This window comes from Salvelinus alpinus, chromosome 3 (assembly GCF_045679555.1).
Source record: "Salvelinus alpinus chromosome 3, SLU_Salpinus.1, whole genome shotgun sequence".
Lineage (NCBI taxonomy): Eukaryota > Metazoa > Chordata > Actinopteri > Salmoniformes > Salmonidae > Salvelinus > Salvelinus alpinus.
Window position 1 is genome coordinate 49,229,132 of NC_092088.1, and position 23,951 is coordinate 49,253,082.

The window sequence follows — 23,951 nt, forward strand, 5'->3', positions numbered from 1 at the left end:
ACCTGTGCCAATTGAGTTATGCTGGAGGGAAATGTATTAGCTTGTCACCAATTTACACAATAGGGAGGACGGAAAGTCATTTCTATGCTAATGGCGTTGACAAATGCCTTGTAGACTTTCCATTTGTTGAGAGGACCTAAATTGTCTCTAAATTGAATTGTACTCTAAATTATCACTTAAATCGGGGTTCCAAAGTGATTTATGCATATACGATGGAAGACTCGTTTGTTGTCTTGGTGGGAGTCTTCAGTTGGTCTGGGAGCTAACTGAATATTTCTCTCCATCAGTAAACATCCACCTCCTTCCTCCGCCATCGTTTTCTCTCCCTGTCTTTCTTTCTCTTTCACTCTCTGTGCTGTATTACCAGGATGACAAAGAGTAGATTGGACCCAGGGTTATCTCTCTCTCTCTCACAAACACACACTCTTTATCTGTGCCACTATTGTTCTCCTGCCAGTGTCTGGTGATGCTACCTTCTTTTGTGTGTGTGTGTATGTGTGTCTGTGTGTGGGTGCGTGCGTGTTGTCTATTACTGAGGCCTCTCCAGACAGGTGAGATAGGCTATACACTTAATTGTTGCCTCTAGCAAACACATCACTCTGTTTCATGCTCCCTTGTCTCTCTTACTCAGACCAACTCCTGTGACATTTGACATGATGTCAGATAATAGCCAATCCCTTGGGCGAAGAAACAACAGAACAGAACCCAGCTCTGATTTCCACCATCAGAACTGATAGTGAGGCACCCATTTCTCATAGAACCCCTCATCATGTAATTCCCAATAGCAGAGAGCACTGTCACATGTCAATACCCAATAAGAATGGAGTATCTGATGGAACTGGGGCACTGACAAGACAGTCTGACAGTTGAATGACAGGTACATGCTGATGGCACAGAGCCTATGCGGGGGAGAGGAGGGTGGGGCTAGATGTGGGGAATGAGTAATTGACTAGTCATAACTCAAAGAAGAGATTTCACTTCATGCTGACTTTGAAAAATGCACTCAATATTTATGTACTGGTATAGATTTAATCTTTTAAACCAATTGACAATAATGAAATGCAAATCAGGCTCTATTTTTCTGCTCTATTAATAAAATACCAGAGTCTGGCATAACAGAAGCTACAGTCCAATTTAGACTGTTAGGCTATATACGAGATTAGGATCCATATTAGTGTTCCTTATCAAGATAGGAGAAGAAATAACACCATCTTTGTTTTCAATATTTTCCAAGCACATCTGAACAAATAGGGTGCCAGATATGGGAAAAACCTCCTCAATATCCAAATAGCTGGTGACTACTGATTTCCCTAGCTTCCAGAGAGATGTCTTTATTTCTATTCATTGAATGCTGCCAGCTCAATCGCTGGAGTGGACAACTTGCAGTTCAAATCAAAGTTCTGATTATCATTTAGAACGAAAGCAAACGTTTTATCAAAAGACGGTGCTTCTCTCTCTCTCTTTCTATCTCTCCCTCTCTCTCTCCCTCTCTCTGTCTGTCTGTAGGGTGAGTTTATCTCCATCCTCAGCGGACACTGACGTGCTTCTCTAGCAGCATAACAAAGTCTCCCTTTCTCTCTCCCCTCCTCCTCTCTTTCTCTCCCTGTCCATTCCAATCTTTCCCGTCCCCTCTCGTCGCTGTCTCTCCTCTCTCTGCACTGACGCTCCCGCACCTGCTTCTCCCCACTGCCCATCAGACACCGACTTAAGCCGCATTCAGCCCGGGAATGATGTCCCTTTCTCCCAGACACTACGGGAGTAGCGGCCGGTGGATATCTGCGGAAAGCTATTTCTGGTTTATCGAAAAGGTTGTGGGCTGAAGGCATGCGATTAAATGTTGTTTTTTGAGGGGTTCGTTTCGTCGCTCTCTCGTTCGAGGGATATGAGGCACTTCTCCACTTTCATCTGGGAGGAGACTCATCAGCAAACAGTCCCTACGGGACGCGGACGTGACTATGTTTTCATAACCCTAAACGGGATGAATTTTGATATTTATTAGTTTATTGGAGATAAACAAAGTCCTAATTTCTAAAAATGGGTCTCACGTGGTCACCTAAAATAGCTTTGCAGAGTGCAAATTGTTGTTGCACGATCGTGGTGGGATGCTTGGATGTGATGGAGTGAGTGAGATGGTGATAAACGAGCCTTGCACTCACTCTAACTTCGGCAAAATGAAATCGCTCTTCTACAGCCGCTTCTTCATTCTCCTGCCCTGGGTCCTCATCGTCATCATCATGATCGATATTGACACCAAGAGGACACCCGTCCGAAGTCCAGTCCTGGGCCGCGCCGGGGGCGCACAGCGGCATGACAGAACCAGACTTCCTCGGGCCAATCGCTCCACTCTCCCAGTAATCTACGCCATCACCCCGACCTACAATCGGCCAGTCCAGAAAGCTGAACTTACCCGGCTCGCTAACACCTTCTGCCAGGTTCCTCGCTTCCACTGGATCGTAGTGGAGGACTCGAGCGTGCGCACAGAGCTGGTGGCGCGCTTTCTCTCCCGCTCCGGGATGCCATACACACACTTGAACATCTTTACGCCCCGCCGGTTCAAACGGACCGGGATGCCTCGTGCTACTGAGCAGAGGAACACGGCTCTGTCTTGGCTACGGTCGCATCGCTCGCGGAAGGACGTGGGGGTAGTATTCTTCGCAGATGATGACAACACATACAGTCTGGAACTGTTTGAAGAGGTAATAAAGCACATTTAATGACAGATAGGCTACATGGCATGTGATGTCATTCACACACAACAAGCTTATCAGTTTTCTAGTACAAGAGTTTTCAGATAGTCTATCTGTGCAATCAGACAACGTATTGAAATAAGCCTGGGATATCTTCAAGGGTCATCTCTGGTCCTTGAGGGCCACTGTGTCCAGGCACTGATTCTGGATAGAACAAAAACCTGCACATAACTCAACCCAGAGTTAATTTGCCTAAAACTTGTTTTGAGCAAGTTGGCTCTGTGATCTTCTAAATAATTTTCTGTTCATATAACCTCATCGACAGCAGTGGCTCATCTCTCATTGATTTAAAAATGTGGTTGTGCATCAGCAGTTTTTCTCTTATGTCAGTCACTGACAGTCACTCAATTAGCCCATGTCAGCTAAAACGTTTTAGATTGGTAAGTTAGCCTAGCGGCCTGCTATCTAAATTTGTCGTAATTATGGTTCGAATAACCGACTGGGGGGGTGCCATTGATCATAGATATCCCATTAAAAACTGCAAACATTTGTGTGGCAAATGGCAAAATGTGTAGTATTACAGCAAACTTGCTTTAAAACTGCAACATTTTCTCTACGCCCCATGACATAATGTGTAGAATTGCAGGAAATTAGCTGTAAAACTGCAACATTTTTCTCTCCGCCCCATGGAAAATGTTCTAGAAATGCATGAAATTAGTTATACAATTGCTAAATATTCTCTCCGCCCCATGGCAAAATGTGTAGAATTTCAGGATATTTACTTTAAAACTGCACTTTTTTCTCTACTCCCCACTGATTTAAAAAATAAATTGCATGAAATGAATTCAATTTTTTTTTAATCTTCTCTCCGCCCTATGGAAGATGTGTAGTATTACAGCAAACTTGCTTTAAAACTGCAACAATTTATCTACGCCCCATGGAAAAACGTGTAGACTTGCAGGAAATGTACTTTAAAACATAAATGTTTTCTCTTCACTGTCAAGAGGGTGGCCTTAGGTTTTTAACCTAAATGCTATCAGACCTCAGGATAAGACCCAGATGCTGACAGTTCGAAGTAACACATGTTTATTACAAAAACAGGGGCAGGCAAACGACAGGGCAGGCAGATGTCAGTAATCCAGCGCAGAGTCCGAAAGGTACAGAACGGCAGGCAGGCTCAGGGTCAGGGCAGGAAGAATGGTCAAAACCGTGAAAACTAGAAAACAGGGACAAGAGAGAAAAACAGGTGTACGGGAAAACCACCGGTACGCTTGACGAGACAAGAAGAACTGGCAACAGAAAACCAGAACACACAGGTATAAATGCATAGGGGATAATGGGGAAAATGGGCGACACCTGGAGGGGGGTGGAGACAAGCATAAGACAGGTGAAACAGATCAGGGTTTGACAAATGCACTATAATTTAAGATTTGAAACTGCTAAATTATCTCTATGCCCCATAGGAAAATGTGTAGAATTGCAGAAAATTACCTTGAAAACTAGAAAGAAATTATTGGAGAGGGGGCCCAAGACTTGGCTAGTCAAATCAAATAAATGTTTTTTGGTCATATACAGATGGTTAGCAGATGTTATTGCGAGTGTAGCGAAATGCTTATGCTTTTAATTCCGACAGTGCAGCAATATCTAACAAGTAATCTAACAATTCCACAACAACTACCTAATACAAAAAAATATAAGTAAAGGAATGGAATAAGAATATATACATATAAGTATATGGATGAGCAATGACTAAGCGGCATAGCAAGATGCAATAGATGGTATAAAATACATATATGAATATGAGATGAGTAATGCAGGATATGTAAACATTATTCAAGTGGCATTATTAAAGTGACTAGTGATCCATTTATTAAAGTGCCCAATGATTTCATGTCTGTATGTAGGCAGCAGCCTCTCTGTGTTAGTGATGGCTGTTTAACAGTCTGATGGCCTTGAGATAGAAGCTATTTTTCAGTCTCTCGGTCCCAGCTTTGATGCACCTGTACTGACCTCACCTTCTGGATGGTAGCGGGGTGAACAGGTAGTGGCACGGCTGGTTATTGTCCTTGATGATCTTTTTGACCTTCTTGTGACATCAGGTGTTGTAGGTGTCCTGGAGGGCAGGTAGATTGCCCTGTTGATGTGTAGTGCAGACCACACCACCCTCTGGAGAGCCATGAGGTTATGGGCGGTGCAGGAGCCATACCAGGGGGGGATGCAGCCAGACAGGATGCTCTCAGTTTTGCATCTGTAAAAGTTTGTGAGGGTTTTAGGTGACAAGTCAAATTTCTTCAGCCTCCTGAGGGTGAAGAGGCGCTGTTGCGCCTTCCTCACCACACTGTCTGTGTGGGTGGACCATTTCAGTTTGTCCGTGATGTGTACGCAGAGGAACTTAAAACTTTCCACCTTCTCCACTGCTGTTCCATCGATGCTCACTCTGCTGTTTCCTGAAGTCCAAAATAATTTATTTTATTTTCGTGACGTTGAGTGAGAGGTTGTTTTCCAAGCAGCACATTCCGATTGCCATCTCCTCCTCCCTATTATCTGTCTCGTTTGTTTTGGTAATCAAGACTACTAGTGTTGTGCCATCTGCAAACTTGATGATTGAGTTGGAGGCGTGCATGGCCACGCAGTCATGGGTGAACACGGAGTACAGGAGGGGGCTGAGCACACACCCTTGTGGGGACCCAGTGTTGAGGATCAGCGAAGTGAAGATGTTGTTTCCTACCTTCACCACCTGTGGCCCGTCAGAAGTCCAGGACCCAATTGCACAGGGCGGGGTTGAGACCCAGGCCCTTAAGCTTAATGATGATCTTGGAGGGTACTATGGTGTTGAATTCTGAGCTGTAGTCAATGAACAGCATTCTTAAATACAGTTGAAGTCGAAGTTTACATACACTTAGGTTGGAGTCATTAAAACTAGTTTTTCAACCACTCCACAATTTTCTTGTTAACAAACTATAGTTTTTCAAGTCGGTTAGGACATCTACTTTGTGCATGACACAAGTACTTTTCTAACAATTGTTTACAGACAGATTATTTCACTTATAATTCACTGTATCACAATTCCAGTGTGTTAGACATTTACATACACTAAGTTGACTGTGCCTTTAAACAGCTTGGAAAATTCCAGAAGATTATGTCATGGCTTTAGGAGCTTCTGATAGGCTACTTGACATTATTTGAGTCAATCGTAGGTGTACCTGTGGATGTATTTCAAGGCCTACCTTTAAACTCAGCGCCTCTTGGCTTGACATCATGGGAAAATCAAAACAAATCAGCCAATTGTAGACCTCCACAAGTCCGGTTCATACTTGGGAGCAATTTTCAAATGCCTGAAGGTACCACGTTCATCTGTACAAAGAATAATACGCAAGTATAAACATTATGGGACCACGCAGCCGTCATACCGCTCAGGAAGGAGACACGTTCTGTTTCCTAGAGATGAACGTACTTTGGTGCGAAAAGTGCAAATCAATCCCAGAACAACAGCAAAGGACCTTGTGAAGATGCTGGAGGAAACAGGTACAAATGTATCTATATCTACAGTAAAAAATGTCCTATATCGACATAACCTGAAAGGCTGCTCAGCAAGGAAGAAGCCACTGCTCCAAAACTGTAATTAAAAAGCCAGACTACGGTTTGCAACTGCACATGGGTACAAAGATCGTACTTTTTTGAGAAATCTCTGGTCTGATGAAACAAATATAAAACTGTTTGGCCATAATGACCATCATTATGTTTGGAGGAAAAAGGGGGATGCTTGCAAGCTGAAGAACACCATCCCAACCGTGAAGCACGGGGGGCAGCATCATGTTGTGGGGGTGCTTTGCTGCAGGAGGGACTGGTGCATTTCACAAAATAGATCGCTTTATAAGGATGGAAAATTATGTGGATATATTGAAGCAACATCTCAAGACATCAGTCAGGAAGTTAAAGCTTGGTTGCAAATGGGTCTTCCAAATGGACAATGACCCCAAGTATACTTCCAAAGTTGTGGCAAGCTGGCTTAAGGACATCAAAGTCAAGGTATTGGAGTAGCCATCACAAAGCTCTTACCTCAATCCTATAGAACATTTGTGGGCAGAACTGAAAAAGCGTGTGTGAGCAAGGAGGCCTACAAACCTGACTCAGTTACAACAGCTCTGTCAGGAGGAATGGGCCAAAATTCAACCAACTTATTGTGGGTAGCTTGTGGAAAGCTACCCGAAATGTTTGACTCAAGTTTAACAATATAAATGCAATGCTACCAAATACTATTTAAGTGTAACCTTCTGACCCACTGGGAATGTGATGAAATAAATAAAAGCTGAAATAAATAATTCTCTCCACTATTATTCTGACATTTCACATTCTTAAAATAAAGTGTTGATCCTAACTGGCCTAAGACAGGTCATTTTTACTAGGATTAAATGTCAGGAACTGAGAAAAACTGAGTTTAAAGTATTTGGCTAAGATGTATGTAAATTTCCGACTTCAACTGTAGGTATTCCACTTGTCCAGGTGGGATAGGGATGTGTGCTGTGTGATGGCAATTGCATCGTCTGTGGACCTATTGGGGTATATGCAAACTGAAGTGGGTCTAGGGTGACAGGCAAGGTGGAGGTGATATGATCCTTGACTAGTCTCTCAAAGCACTATATAATGACAGAAGTGAGTCCTACGGGGAACAATGGTAGCCATCTTGAAGCATGTGGGGACAGCAAACGGGGATAGGGAGCGATTGAATATGTCCGTAAACACACCAGCCAGCTGGTCTGCGCATGCTCTGAGGATGCGGCTAGGGATGCCGTCTGGGCCGACAGGCTTGCGAGGGTTAACACGCTTAAATGTCTTACTCACATCAGCCATGGAGAAGGAGAGCCCACAGTCCTTGGTAGCGGTCCGTGTCGGTGGCACTGTATTATCCTCAAAGCGGGCAAAGAAGGCGTTTAGTTTGTTTGGATGCATGACGTCGGTGTCCGTGACATGGCTGGTTTTCTTTTTGTAGTCCATGATTGTCCGTAGTCTTTTCCATATATGTCCCGTGTCTGAGCCGTTAAATTGCGACTCCACTTTGTCTCTATATTGACATTTCGCTTGTTAGATTGCCTTGCGGAGGGAATAACTACACTGTTTGTATTCAGCCATATTCCCAGTCAACTTTCCATGGTTAAATGCTGTGGTTCGCACTTTCAGTTTTGTGCGAATGCCGCCATCTATCCACGGTTTCTGGTTAGGGTCATTTTTAATAGTCACAGTGGGCACAACATCTCCTAGGCACTTCCTAAAAAATTCACTCACCGAATCAACATATAAATACATATTATTATCTGAGGTATTCCGGAACATGTCCCAGTCCACGTGATCAAAACAATTTTGAAGCGTGGATTCCGATTGGTCAGACCAGCGTTGAATAGTCCTTGTCACGGGTACATCCTGTTTGAGTTTCTGCCTATAGGAAGGGAGGAGCAAATTGGAGTGGTGGTCAGATATGCCGAAGGGAGGGTGGGGGAGGGCCTTGTATGCATCGCGGAAGTTAGAGTAGCAGTGATCCAGAGTTTTGCCAGCACGAGTACTGCAATCAATCAATATGCTGATAGAATTTAGGTTGTCTTGTTCTCAAATTTGCTTTGTTAAAATCCCCAGCTACAATAAATGCAGCCTCAGGATATATGGTTTCCAGTTTGCAGAAGGTCCAGTGAAGTTCCTTGAGGGCTGTCGTGGTATCGGCTTGAGGGGGGATATACACGGCTGTGACAATAACCAATGAGAATTCTCTTGGGAGATAATACGGTCGGCATTTGATTGTACGGAATTCTTGGTCAGGTGAACAAAAGGACTTGAGTTCCTGTATGTTGTTACAATTACACCATGAGTCGTTAATCATGAAACATACACCCTCACCCTTCTTCTTCCCAGAGATATGTTTATTTCTGTTGGCGCGACGCACAAAGAATCCCAGTGGCTGTACCGACTCCGACAGCATATCACGAGAGATCCATGTTTCCATGAAACAGAGTATGTTACAATCCCTGATGTCTCTCTGGAAAGCAACCCGTGCTCTAATTTCATCTACCTTGTTATCTAGAGACTGGACATTAGCGAGTAATATACTCGGAAGTGGTGGGTGGGGTGCGCGCCTCCGAAGTCTGAACAGAAGGCCGCTCCGTCTACCTCTTCTGTGGCGACGTTGTTTTGGGTCAGCCTCTGGAATCAGTTCAGATGCCCTGTTTGTTTCGGACAAAGGAGCCGCTTCGGAAAAGTTGTATTCCTGGTCGCAATGCTGTTTAGTTGATGTCGCTCTGATATCCAACAGTTCTTCCCGGCTGTATGTAATAACACTTAAGATTTTCTGGGCTAACAATGTAATAAATAATACATAAAAAAACAAAATACTGCAAAGTTTCCTAAGGACTAGAAGTGAGGCGGCCCTCTCTGTTGGCACCATCTAGTCCGGTCATGTCCTGCAGCAGTCATAGTAAAACTCCTTGTATGCTATTTTTATCGCACTCTAAAGGTCGGAGCTGTGTTATGATTTTGAAGGGGTCCCTAATGAAAGTGCTATCAAAAAAGGAGTCCCCGGCCCCAACAAGTTTGGGAAAGTCTGTCTTAATTTACGATTTTGGGAGATAAAGAGCCTTAATCTTTGCCTAATGGCAATGTCTAGCCGCAGCTCCAAAGATAGGCCTGTGTAAATATCAGTTATTTGATTGGCTGATAGTCAGCCTGCTCTCCCCACCTCATCCAGGACATTCCAGAACTCCTCTCCATGGTAATAGTCTGTCATAGTTTGGTAATGACCTGTCATATAGTGATAATAACCTGCCATATAGTGGTAATAACCTGTCAAACCTGTTATGCTGTTGATTTTAGCATTGCACAGATAGTGCCGCTGTCAAACATAGGCACATTTCTTCATATAGCAGTTTTGTGTCCAAAATAAATAATATAGAGATAGACCACATTAGAACTGAATTTGTAGTCAATGAGCAAAAACATTATGAATAGCCTATAAATGCATACTTAATAACATCCTATTAAATTCTCTCACAATACCACCACCATTCAATTACTACTAAGTGAGTGAGTGATGTCACTATAGGCTTACTGATTTTAGAAGAGGTATTTGATCATCCTAGACGCGATGAAACAACACCTGAAAGAGATTCTGTTGTTTCTCTCTTATGTATTATGTCTGAGTTGAAGAGGAAACCATCCAGAAACAATTTGCAAACATACAGATTATTGGATGTTTTCTCTGTTCTCAAGCATTAACAAGTCACGGCTCGGTGCAAATCATTATGTGTGCGAGACATTCCGCCCACTTTGCTGCCTCGAAATGGGGTGTCAGCAAACAGAGTCGTCCACATCATAGCCTAGCCTACCTCTCTCCTCTCCCCACTCACAGCCAGGCCAGACGGCTACTTTAGGTGAGTTTGCATTTTGCCCTCGGGCTGTAGGGAGTCGTGAGCTAGCTGTACTGGTAGAACTGCAGCATCGTAGTCAATACTGAATGGCTCCCAAGTGTTTAGTTAAACATAGTCTGTCAGTCATAAATATGTATTGGTCTGACTTGAAAATTACTGCAACCAGACAGCTTGTCAAATAAACCTGTTCACTTAAAGGCTTGAAGGAAATGGCAGGCCATTTGGCTTACCAATGGCTGAAAAGAAGAGGACACAATTTGATCCCTCCCGCCTCAACATGGGTATAAACGATTTGCTGAAATGAGAAGACTATTAATTGGTGTGAAGATAGGCATACATACGTGACAAGAATTGGACTTGAAATACACTGACACATCGTCAGGACAAATTAAATCAAGGGCCATAGTTTCCTAGTGTACAGTAGGCTCATAGAGAGGGCACAAAGGAACCGCAAGAAAGAACAGAAGAGCAAAATCCAATTCCATCCAACCGATGTGAGCAATTATCATAATTACATATTGGATAGTTTTCTTCTCTCTGGGAGCTAAAGCAGAAAAGAGAGAATCTCACAGAGAGAAATTGTCCGTGGCTGAGTGGATGGAGGGGAGAAAGAGAAGGTTATTGTAGTGAAGAATATTGAGGGGTGAGAAAGGTGTAGGTGAGAGGGTTGATGAACGCAGAACTTCCTCCCGGGGAAGGCCTGCCAGCTCAATGACCTCTCCATCACGGTTGACAACTCCACAGTGTCGCCCTCCCAGAGTGCAAAGAACCTTGGCGTGACCCTGGACAACACCCTGTCGTTCTCTGCAAACATCAAAGCAGTGAACCCGCTCCAGGTTCATGCTCTACAACATCAGTAGAGTACGACCCTACCTCACACAGGAAGCGGTGCAGGTCCTAATCCAGGCACTTGTCATCTCCTGTCTGAACTACTGCAACTCGCTGTTGGCTGGGTTCCCCGCTTGTGCCATCAAATCCCTGCAACTTAGCCAGAACGCAGCAGCCCGCCTGGTTTTCAACCTTCCAAGTTCTCTCGTCACCCCACTCTTCCGCACACTTCACTGGCTTCCAGTCGAAGCTCGCATCCACTACAAGACCATGGTGCTTACCTACAGAACAGCAAGAGGAACTGCCCCACCCTACCTTCAGGCTATGCTCAAACCCTACACCCCAACCCGAGCACTCCATTCTGCCACCTCAGTTCTCTTGGCCTTCCCACTCCTGGACTGGGCAGCTCCCGCTCAGCCCAGTCCAAGCTCTTCTCTGTCCTGGCACCCCAATGGTGGAACCAGCTTCCCCTTGAAGCTAGGACAGTAAAGTCCCCGCCCATCTTCCGAAAACATTTGAAACCCTACCTCTTCAAACAGTATCTTAAATAATCCTCCTCATCACCTTGACACCCCCCCCCCCCAAAAAAAAAAACTTAACCAGCACTTGCACTTGACCGCCACCCTCCCACCCCAACCGTTCTAGCTCTGACTCTACTGGTAGCTACGTTATTGAAGAAAAATGTACGTTCTATGCCTTTGATGTATGGTTGTCCCTCCTAGCTATCTGAATCACTCTATATGAGTGCTGCTAAACGTATAAAATGTAGCACTCACATCTGTAGCCATGAAATGCTTTAAACTGCTGGTCATGGCTCACATCAACACCATCATCCCAGACACCCTGGACCCACTCAAATTGGCATACCACCCCAACAGATCCACAGATGATGCAATCTTTATTGTACTCCACACTGTCCTCTCCCACCTGGACAAGAGGAACACATCACGGCGTACACATCACGGACAAACTGAAATGGTCCACCCACACAGACAGTGTGGTGAAGAAGGCCCAACAGAAATTTGACTTAAAACCCTCACAAACTTTTACAGATGCACAATTGGGAACATCCTGTCAGGCTGTTTCACCGCCTGGTATGGCAACTGCACCGCCCACAACCATAAGGCTCTCCAGAGGGCGGTGCGGTCTGCATAACGCATCACCGGGTGAAAACTAGCTGCCCTCCAGGACACCTACAGCACCCGATGTCACAGGAAGGCCAAAATGATCATCAAGGACAACAACCACGCGAGACACTGCCTGTTCACCCCGCTACCATCCAGAAGGCGAGGTCCGTACAGGTGCATGAAAGCTGGGACCGAGAGACTGAAAAACCGCTACTATCTCAAGGCCATCAGACTGTTAAACAGCCATCACTAACACAGTGTGGCTGCTGCTTACATACAGACTTGAAATCATTGGCCACTTGAATAAATGAATCACTAGTCACTTTAATAATGCCACTTAAATAATATTTACATATCTTGCATCCCTCATCTCATATGTATATATGTATTTCATACCATCTATTGCATCTTGCCTATGCAGCTCTGTCATTGCTCATCCATATATTTATATGTATATATTCTTATTCCATTCCTTTACTTAGATGTGTGTGTATTAGGTAGTTGTTGTGGAATTGTTAGATTACACGTTAGATATTGCTGCAGTGTCGGAACTAGAAGCACAAGCATTTCGCTACACTCGCAATAACATCTGCTAACCATGTGTATGTGACCAATGCAATTTTATTTTATTTGACCAAGTCCGGAACCAACAGGATCCTGAACAGCTTCTACCCACAAGCCATAAGACTGCTAAATAGTTAACCAAATAGCTACCCAGACTAATTGCATTGACCCTTTTTCACAGTGTGAAAAAAGGGTCATTATCTATCCTGTTATTATCTATCCCGTTACCTAGTCACGTTACCCTTACTCACATGAACATATGTATATTGTATATAGCTGAGTTATCATTCCTCATTGTGTATTTAGTCCTCGTGTTATTATTTTTTTCGATTATTTTTCCATTTGTCTCTCTGCATTGTTGGGAAAGGCCCGTAAGTAAGCATTTCACTGTTCGTCTACACCTGTTGTTTACAAAGCATGTGACAAATAACATGTGATTAGATTTATTCCTCCATCCTGCCCTCTCCCATTTCCTTCCTTCTTTCTTTCCTTTTCCATACTCTCCCCCTCTTCTCTGTCCTCCTTTTCTATCTTTCTCACATCCCTGTCATGTTCTACCCCCTGGCCCCCCTCCTCATCCCTGTCCTTGTCTATTCCCTCAGGAGCAGTGTGAGTCTGTCTAAATGCTGGCATTGTCTACCCTTCAACCCTGATCCCTACACACCCCGAGCTGGTTTGAAAGGATAGAGACAGAAACAATGCCCTTAGAACACAAACACACACACACACACACACATTATTATTCACGCAGACACAGCAAACTCACCTCCATCCCCCACACAAACACATCATGCATCATTGCATCACAATTTCATAACCTCTTAATTTTCTCTCCTCTAATTTGATTCATTCTTTTTTTCTCCCTCTCGCTCTCTCATTGCTCCCGCTATGCATATTAATGACACATGGAGAAGGCTTGATTAAAATCCGAAAGAGCATTTGAGCACACAATGAAATGACAGCTTCTTCTCTGGGGGAGAAACACATTTATAATGGATTTATACTGCATCATTTAAAGTCCCATTGTATATGCATACACTTCATATATTACCTCTGTTAATATGGCGTAAACAAAGGCAGCCTAGGCATTCACTGACTAAGTTGCTACTCAATATTAGATAGATGACATGGCTGCATCTCAAATGGTAACCTGCCGTATTCCCCCATTGCCCTGGCACTGGTCTCTACCACTCAGTCAGATGATGCCTCTGGACAGTATTTCCCTTTCAGATAGAGACCAGGAACTCAGCTACAGTGTCTCACTCCAATTTAATGGGTTCTGGTTTCCTCCATGTCCCAAATCGCTATCAAAGAGCCAGTGGATGTTCTGGCTCACAAAAACAATATTTTTTTAATATTCACTTTTCCACTTTTATAGCTAGAATTCTCTGCAGATGGATTCTGTCTGAAGAGTATTGACTAACTCAGGTGTTAGAGGTTGATGTTGGTTTTGACAGTCTGGGTCTATGGCTGCAGAGGCTGGAGCTTTTAGACAGTCTTTACAGTTCCCAGGTCTCACTATGCTTTTCGCATTGAGGAGCTGGTCCAATTGAACATTCATCCTTCTTTCCTCCCTTCCTTGAATTAATCACTGATCCGTATGTGATTGGATAAATGAAACCACAGTTCTTTCAGCCCGCTGCTCTCGTCAATGCTATTCTCTTAGATTAACTGCTACCCCCGTAGGCACTCCTGTAGATCTGAAAGTATCAGAGAGAAGCAACACTATGATAGATGTTTCCTACTGAAAGGCTGGGTGGAATTTCCGCTATATTGCTCACAACTATCCAATCATGTCAGACTTATAGGAGTGCCTTGTGGGTAGGGCAAGAAGTACATTTGTAATTCAAAATACACTGGATGCATTTTTAAGGATGCATTTTAAACACCTGAACCATTCCTTAGTCTCCATTAATTGGAAGAATTATAAATATCAAAATGGGCCACAGAAGATGGACAAAACCTAATTAGAACCAAATTAATGTCCACAATTTTTTTTTGCTGCTCCCTAGTGTCATCTATATGATTCATCCACAACATTCGTCATCAGGCTACTCAGGTTAAAAGCCATTCAAAGACCGTTACAGGTAGAAACGATGCTGTACCACGAAGCTAAAATAAAGACTACACACGAGAGCATAAAACATTGAGTGAACGGACACTCACTCTCTTTTCGTTACCGTTTTTATAGACCCGACCAGAAGCCTTTGAAAAAAAACTGTAGCGGAAACAGAAAGGGGGGAAGGGTTTTAGTGTCGCGCAAGTGCAAGGGCCATAGCATTAGAAGAGAGGGCTTCAAAGATGTGTCCATCGCTCAGGGGTTAAGGGGGAGAAGAAGGAAGAGAGAGAGAGAGCCTTCCCATCAGTCTGTTGAGTGCTGAGCGTAAGAGAGGAGACATGAAAGATGTAGGCCCTGCCCTGACCGTTTGTGTGAAGAATCACACAGCAACATTGTCGCTATGTAATCAAATATTGTCTTGTATGTTTTGCCCCTTACAAGTGACTTCCTGCAGGTGGTTTGATGTTCTGAAAAGAGAATTGCACGAGAATGGGATCCGTAGTGGGGTTGGAATGAGGAATGAAATAGTACACACACACAAGCGTACACACACAAGGCTACATATGCACACACAAGCAAGCATATACAGTGCCCTACGAAAGTATTCACACTCCTTGAATTTTCCATATTTTATTGTGTTACAGTGAAATGGAGTAAATTGATATGTTTTGTTACTGGCCTACACACCATAACGTCAAAGTGAAATTATGATTTTGGAAATTCTTACAAATTAATTAAAAATGAAAAGCTGAAATGTCGAGTCAATAAGTATTCAACCCCTTTGCAAGTCTAAATAAGTTCAGGAATATACATTTGCTTAACAAGTCACGTAATAAGTTGCATGGACTCTCTCTGCGTGCAATAATAAGGAGGAGATGTGCACATCCTCTATTTCTTAGAGAGGGGACTTAGAAACAACCTTACTCTGCTTTTAGAATGAATATGCAGTCATATCGTTTCACACCGTCACACGAAGCACTGGATATGTATGTGCATCAGTTAATCAATCAATCAACCAATCAATCACACACACATTTCCATGACATGTTTTACCTCTGTTCCATAGCTAACCCTAAAGGCACATGGGCCTTTGTCTTCAGAAAGTATTCACACCCCCTGACTTTTTCCACATATTGTTGTTACAGCCTGAATTTAAAATTGATTACATTTCGATTTTGTGTCACTGGTTTACACACAATAACGCATAATGTCAAAGTGGAATTATGTTTTTAGAAATGTTTACAAATTAATACATTAAAAGCTGAAATGTATTGCGTCAATAAGTATTCAACCCCTTTGTTATGTCAAGCCTAAATAACTTAAAGAGTAAAAATGTGCTTAACAAGTCAGATAATAAGTTGCATTCAAATCAAATCAAATGTATTTATATAGCCCTTCTTACATCAGCTGATATCTCAAAGTGCTGTACAGAAACCCACTCTAAAACCCCAAACAGCAAGCAATGCAGGTGTAGAAGCACGGTGGCTAGGAAAAACTCCCTAGAAAGGCCAAAACCTAGGAAGAAACCTAGAGAGGAACCAGGCTATGAGGGGTGGCCAGTCCTCTTCTGGCTGTGCCGGTTGGAGATTATAACAGAACATGGCCAAGATGTTCAAATGTTCATAAATGACAAGCATGGTCAAATAATAATAATCACAGTAGTTGTCGAGGGTACAACAAGTCAGCACCTCAGGAGTAAATGTCAGTTGGCTTTTCATAGCCGATCATTGAGAGTATCTCTACCTCTCCTGCTGTCTCTAGAGAGTTGAAAACAGCAGGTCTGGGACAGGTAGCACGTCCAGTGAATAGGTCAGAGTTCCATAGCCGCAGGCAGAACAGTTGAAACTGGAGCAGCAGCACGGCCAGGTGGACTGGGGACAGCAAGGAGTCATCATGCCGGGTAGTCCTGAGGCATGGTCCTAGGGCTCAGGTCCTCCGAGATAGAGAAAGAAAGAAAGAGAGAATTAGAGAGAGCATACTTAAATTCACACAGGACACCGGATAAGACAGGAGAAGTACTCCAGATATAACAGACTGAACCTAGCCCCCCGACACAAACTACTGCAGCATAAATACTGGAGGCTGAGACAGGAGGGGTCAGGAGACACTGTGGCCCCATCCGATGATACCCCCGGACAGGGCCAAACAGGCAGGATATAATCCCACCCACTTTGCCAAAGCACAGTCCCCACACCACTAGAGGGATATCTTCAACAACCAACTTACCGTCCTGAGACAAGGCCGAGTATAGCCCACAAAGATCTCCGCCACGGCACAACCCAAGGGGGGCGCCAACCCAGACAGGAAGATCACGTCAGTGACTCAACCCACTCAAGTTGAGTGGGTCCCTCCTAGGGACGGCATGGAAGAGCACAAGTAAGCCAGTGACTCAGCCCCTGTAATAGGGTTAGAGGCAGAGAATCCCAGTGGAGAGAGGGGAACCGGCCAGGCAGAGACAGCAAGGGCGGATCGTTGCTCCAGAGCCTTTCCGTTCACCTTCACACTCCGGGGCCAGACTACACTCAATCATATGACCTACTGAAGAGATTAGTCTTCAGTAAAGACTTAAAGGTTGAGACCGAGTCTGCGTCTCTCACATGTGTAGGCAGACCATTCCATAAAAATTGAGCTCTATAGGAGAAAGCCCTGCCTCCAGCTGTTTGCTTAGAAATTCTAGGGACAATTAGGAGGCCTGCGTCTTGTGACCGGAGCGTACGTGTAGGTATGTACGGCAGGACCAAATCGGAAAGATAGGTAGGAGCAAGCCCATGTAATGCTTTGTAGGTTAGCAGTAAAACCTTGAAATCAGCCCTTGCCTTAACAGGAAGCCAGTGTAGGGAGGCTAGCACTGGAGTAATATGATACATTTTTGGGGTTCTAGTCAGGATTCTAGCAGCCGTATTTAGCACTAACTGAAGTTTATTTAGTGCTTTATCCGGGTAGCCGGAAACTAGAGCATTGCAGTAGTCTAACCTAGAAGTAACAAAAGCATGGATTCATTTTTCTGCATCATTTTTGGACAGAAAGTTTCAGATTTTTGCAATGTTATGTAGATGGAAAAACGCTGTCCTTGAAACAGTCTTGATATGTTCGTCAAAAGAGAGATCAGGGTCCAGAGTAAGCCGAGGTCCTTCACAGTTTTATTTGATTCGACTGTACAACCATCAAGATTAATTGTCAGATTCAACAGAAGGTCTCTTTGTTTCTTGGGAACTAGAACAAGCATCTCTGTTTTGTCCGAGTTTAAAAGTAGAATATTTGCAGCCATCCACTTCCTTATGTCTGAAACACAGACTTCTAGCGAGGGCAATTTTGGGGCTTCACCATGTTTCATTGAAATGTACAGCTGTGTGTCATCCGCATAGCAGTGTAAGTTAACATTATGTTTTCGAATGACATCCCCAAGAAGTAAAATATATAGTGAAAACAATAGTGGTCCTAAAACGGAAACTTGAGGAACACCGAAATTTACAGTTGATTTGTCAGAGGATAAACCATTCACAGAGACAAACTGATATCTTTCCGACAGATAAGATATAAACCAGGCCAGAACTTGTCCGTGTAGACCAATTTGGGTTTCCAATCTCTCCAAAAGAATGTGGTGATCGATGGTATCAAAGCAGCACTAAGGTCTAGGAGCACGAGGACAGACGCAGAGCCTCGGTATGACGCCATTAAAAGGTCATTTACCACCTTCACAAGTGCAGTCTCAGTGCTATGATGGGGTCTAAAACCAGACGGAAGCATTTCGTATACATTGTTTGTCTTCAGGAAGGCAGTGAGTTGCTGCGCAACAGCTTTTTCAATTTTTTTTGAGAGGAATGGAAGATTCGATATAGGCCGATAGTTTTTAATATTTTCTGGGTCAAGGTTTGGCTTTTCAAGAGAGGCTTTATTACTGCCACTTTTAGTGAGTTTGGTAGATGGTGGATAGGTGGATAGAGAGCCGTTTATTATGTTCAACATAGGAGGGCCAAGCACAGGAAGCAGCTCTTTCAGTAGTTTAGTTCGAATAGGGTCCAGTATGCAGCTTGAAGGTTTAGAGGCCATGATTATTTTCATCATTGTGTCAAGAGATATAGTACTAAAACACTTGAGTGTCTCTCTTGATACTAGGTCCTGGCAGAGTTGTGCAGACTCAGGACAGCTGCTCTTTGGAGGAATACGCAGATTTAAAGAGGAGTCCATAATTTGCTTTCTAATGATCATGATCTTTTCCTCAAAGAAGTTCATGAATGTATTACTGCTGAAGTGAAAGCCATCTTCTCTTGGGGAATGCTGCTTTTTAGTTAGCTTTGCGACAGTATCAAAAATACATTTAAGATTGTTCTTATTTTCCTCAATTAAGTTGGAAAAATAGGATGATTGAGCAGCAGTGAGGGCTCTTCGATACTGCACGGTACTGTCTTTCCAAGCTAGTCGGAAGACTTCCAGTTTGATGTGGTGCCATATCCGTTACAATTTTCTGGAAGCTTGCTTCAGAGCTCAGGTATTTTCTGTATACCAGGGAGCTAGTTTCTTATGACAAATGTTTTTAGGTTTTAGGGGTGCAACTGCATCTAGGGTATTGCGCAAGGTTAAATTGAGTTCCTCAGTTAGGTGGTAAACTGATTTTTGTCCTCTGACGTCCTTGGGTAGGCAGAGGGAGTCTGGAAGGGCATCAAGGAATCCTTGGGTTGTCTGAGAATTTATAGCACGACTTTTGATGCTCCTTGGTTGTGGTCTGAGCAGATTATTTGTTGCGATTGCAAACGTAATAAAATGGTGGTCCGATAGTCCAGGATTATGAGGAAAAACATTAAGATCCACAACATTTATTCAATTTTGACAAAACTAGGTCCAGAGTATGACTGTGACAGTAAGTAGGTCCAGAGACATGTTGGACAAAACCCACTGAGTCGATGATGGCTACGAAAGCCTTTTGGAGTGGGTCTGTGGACTTTTCCATGTGAATATTAAAATCACCAAAAATGTGAATATTATCTGCTATGACTGCAAGGTCCAATAGGAATTCAGGGAACTCAGTGAGGAACGTTGTATACGGCCCAGAAAGCCTGTAAACAGTACCTATAAAAAGTGATTGAGTAGGCTGCATAGATTTCATAACTAGAAACTCAAAAGACGGAAACTTCGTTTTGTTTTTGTAAATTGAAATTTGCTATCGTAAATATTAGCAACACCTCCGCCTTTGCGGGATGCACGCGGGATATAGTCACTAGTGTAACCAGGAGGTGAGGCCTCATTTAACACAGTAAATTCATCAGGCTTAAGCCATGTTTCAGTCAGGCCAATCACATCAAGATTATGATCAGATTATGATCAGCATTGACTAACTCTGTGTGCAATAATGGTGTTTAACATTAGTTTTGAATAACTACCTCATCTCTGTACCCAACACATGCAATTATCTGTAAGGTCCTTCAGTCGATCAGGCAATTTCAAACACAGATTCAACCACAAAGACCAGGGAGGTTTACCAAGGGCTCGCAAAGAAGGGCATCTATTGGTAGTTGGATAAAAAAAGCAGACATTCAATATCTCTTTGTGCATGGTGAACTTATTAATTACACTTTGGATGGTGTATCTATACACCCAGTCACTACAAAGATACAGGTGTCCTTCCTAACTCAGTTGCCGGAGAGGAAGGAAACCACTCAGGGATTTCACCATGAGGCCAATGTTTAAAAATAAATATATTTTGGGGTTTTGTCCCCCCCCCCCCCAATTTCGGGATATCCAATTGGTAGTTACAGTCTTGTCCCATTGCTGCAACTCCGGTACGCACTCGGGAGAGGCGAAGGTCGAGAGCCGTGCGTCCTCCGAAACACAACCCTGCCAAGCCGCACTGCTTTTTGACACAATGCTCACTTAACCCGGAAGCCAGACGCACCAATCTGTTGGAGGAAACACCGTATACCTGGTGACCGTGTCAGCGTGCATTGCACCCGGCCCGCCACAGGAGTCGCTAGAGCGCAATGGGACAAGGACAACCCAAATCCTTCCCTAACCCGGACGACAATTGTGCACATTGTAGTTACTACATTGTAATACTAACCTAATTGTCTGAGTGAAAAGAAGGAAGCCTGTACAGAATAAAAATATTCCAAAACATGCATACTGTCTGAATCAAGGTACTAAAGTAATACTGCACAAAATGTGGTAAAGCAGTTAACTTTTTCCTGAATACAAAGTGTTATGTTTGGGGTAAAACCAATATAGCACATTGGTGAGTACCACTCTCCATATTTGCAAGCATAGTGGTGGCTGCATCATGTTATGGGTATGATCCTTAAGGAAAGGGGAGTTTTTCAGGAACAAAATAAACAGAATGGAGCTATGCAAAGGCAAAATCTTGGAGATGAATTCACCTTTCAAAAGGACAATAACCTTAAACACATGGCCAAATCTACTCTGGAATGTCTTACCAAGAAGACAGTGAATGTTCCTGAGTCGCCGAGTTACACTTTTGATTTACTGGAAAATCTATGGCAAGACTGTCACGGCCGTTGTAAGGAGGAGACTAAGGTGCAGCGTTGTACGCGTACATTCTTCTTGATTTAAGAATGAACACTAAACAAACAAAATAACAAAACGTGAAGCTAATATGAATAGTGCAGACAGGCAACAAAACATAGAACAAGAACCCACAAACACCAAAGAGAAATGGCTACCTAAATATGATCCCCAATCAGAGACAACGATAAACAGTTGCCTCTGATTGGGAACCATTTCAGGCCACTATTGACATACAAATCACCTAGACCTACAAAAACCCTAGACATACAAAAAAACCTAGACAATACAAAAACTAACGTACCCACCCTAGTCACACCCTGACCTAACCAAAATATAAAGAAAACAGAGATATCTCAGGTCAGGGCGTGACAAAGACCTGAAAGTGTATTTTGTTTGACAAGTAATTATTTTTTCTCAAAAAGAGACGGTGCAAAATTATTGGCACCCCTGTTTTCAATACCTCACCTTGCAAGATAACGGCACTGAGACTAGAATCTTTTATGAGATTTGAGAACACAAAATCAACATTTTGCAATGGTCATTTCAGTCTCTGGACTTGAACCCCATTAAAAACCTGTGGTCTGAATTGAACAGGGCAGTCCAGAAGCGCAGACGAAAGACATCAAGGATCTGGAAAGATTTTTTTATGGAGGAATGATCTAAGATCAATGTTCTCCTATCTCATTAAAAGCATTTTTTTTTAAAGGTTCTGTGCCGTTATCCTGGCAAGGTGAGGTATTGAAAGGTATTGAAAACAGGGGTGACAATACTTTTGACCCCTATCTTTTTGAGATAAAAAATAATTACTTGTTTTTGAGCATACAATATAGCTCAGTATATGGATTATTTGTTTTATAGTCTTTTTTGCTCATCTTTATCAAGGATGCCAATTATTTTGGACTTGACTGTAGTAACTGTACACACGCACGCACACACGCACGCACGCGCACGCACACACACACACACACACACACACACACACACACACACACACACACACACACACACACACACACACACACACACACACACACACACACACACACACACACACACACACACACACAGTCTGGGTCTACACTGCTCCCGTCTGTGTGTGAATTCATTCACAGTGAAAATGTACCCAGGTCTTGTTCTACTCTGCTATTTCATTTAGTGTAGAATCCAGAGAAGAAAGCCGTCGAGCCAAGCTTATTTTCCTCTTTTCAGATTTCATCAGACGTCTCTGCTTTTCCACGAAAGCTAATCAAAAGGGAACCATAGTGCTCTCCCAGAAGTTTGGTTGGTGTGATGGGTCTGCACTCAAAAAGATGTTGCATAAAATGTACTTAAATGTTTTATTTGTTGTATTTTTATCACTGTATCAGGGATAGCGTACACAGACATTTGTAGCCTTCAGTGTGTGGGTACACATTTGTCTTGGAAAAGTATATTTTTCAGTGAAAATAATACAACAACAAAAATATTTTTGATTTTCCACAAAATAAATGTGGTTGTTGATCAACTTCAAGCTTTATCTTTTTTTTAGGGGGGCAGGCAGTTCTACATATGGACACATCTCAAAAGTCTAAAACAGCCTTCTTGTCTGCTATCCTCTATCTACACTGATATGAAAGAGCTGGACAAGCCTGGAGAAAATTCACACCAAGAATCCTATTGCTTTGACCTCTCCTGTGTTTTCAGATCAGTGTGTCTGTCTGTGAGGCCCATGGAGCTTCTGTGTGTTTGTGTTTGTGTGTCTAACTCTCTCTACCTCTCTGTTTCTCTAGATGCGTTCAACACGGGGTGTGTCAGTATGGCCGGTTGGGCTGGTCAGTGGGCGGCGGTACGAGCGTCCCATAGTGGAGAAGGGCAAAGTGGTGGGCTGGTACACTGGCTGGAGGCCCGACCGTCCCTTCGCCATCGACATGGCAGGTAAAGCGCATTTACTGTAGTTAGTGATCTACGGTAGAGGAACAGACACCAGTGGTGCCCTTTCAGTTGTTCAACTTCTTACAGCACAGCTATGGGGAGTTTGTACACTAGCCACCTCTACTGAAGAACATTAGAATCATGCCTGACATTGCCAATGAACACCGTGACTCACATAAAATTATTTTAAACATTGGAAGACTAAATTTATCAGGCTTTGCTCCAACTTAATTGTCCCAATTAAGGTGGAAATGCTCATCCTTCTGGATGTTGCGAGTTAAAGTTTGGTAACTATACTAACCAAAATATAAACGCAACATGTAAAGTGTTGGTCCCATGTTTCATGAGCTGAAATGAAAATCCCAGAAATGTTCCATGCGCACAAAATGACTACTTATCTAAAATTGTGTACACAAATTTGTTTACATCCTTGTTAGTGAGCATTTATCCTTTGCCAAGATAATCCATCCACCTGACAGGTGTGGCATATCAAGAAGCTGATTAAAAAAGCATGATCATTACACAAGTGCACCTTGTGCTGAGGACAATAAAAGGCAACTCTAAAATGTGCAGTTTTGTCACACAACACATGCCACAGATGTCTAAAGTTTTGAGGGAGCATGCAATTGGCATGCTGACTGCAGGAATGTCCAACAGAGCTGTTGCCAGATAATTTAATGTTCATTTCTCTACCATAAGCCGCCTCCAATGTTGTTTTAGAGAATTTGGCAGTACGACCAAACAGCCTCACAAACGCAGACCACGTGTAACCATGCCAGCCCAGGACCTCCACATCCGGCTTCTTCACATGCGGGATCATCTGAGACCTGTCACCCGGACAGCTGATAAA

The 23,951-nt window shown here is 43.3% G+C and overlaps 1 protein-coding gene across 1 annotated transcript in view; it reads left to right on the forward strand.

Moving 5' to 3' along the window:
• Positions 1-1,510: 1,510 nt before the first annotated feature.
• LOC139570870 (galactosylgalactosylxylosylprotein 3-beta-glucuronosyltransferase 2-like) overlaps positions 1,511-23,951 on the forward strand; it is a 37,468-nt gene continuing 15,027 nt past the window's right edge. The window contains exons 1-2 of the mRNA XM_071393167.1: positions 1,511-2,696; positions 22,960-23,104. Coding sequence (XP_071249268.1) covers positions 2,103-2,696; positions 22,960-23,104 — 739 coding nt within the window. The 5' untranslated portion in view covers positions 1,511-2,102. The remainder of the gene's footprint in view (positions 2,697-22,959; positions 23,105-23,951) is intronic.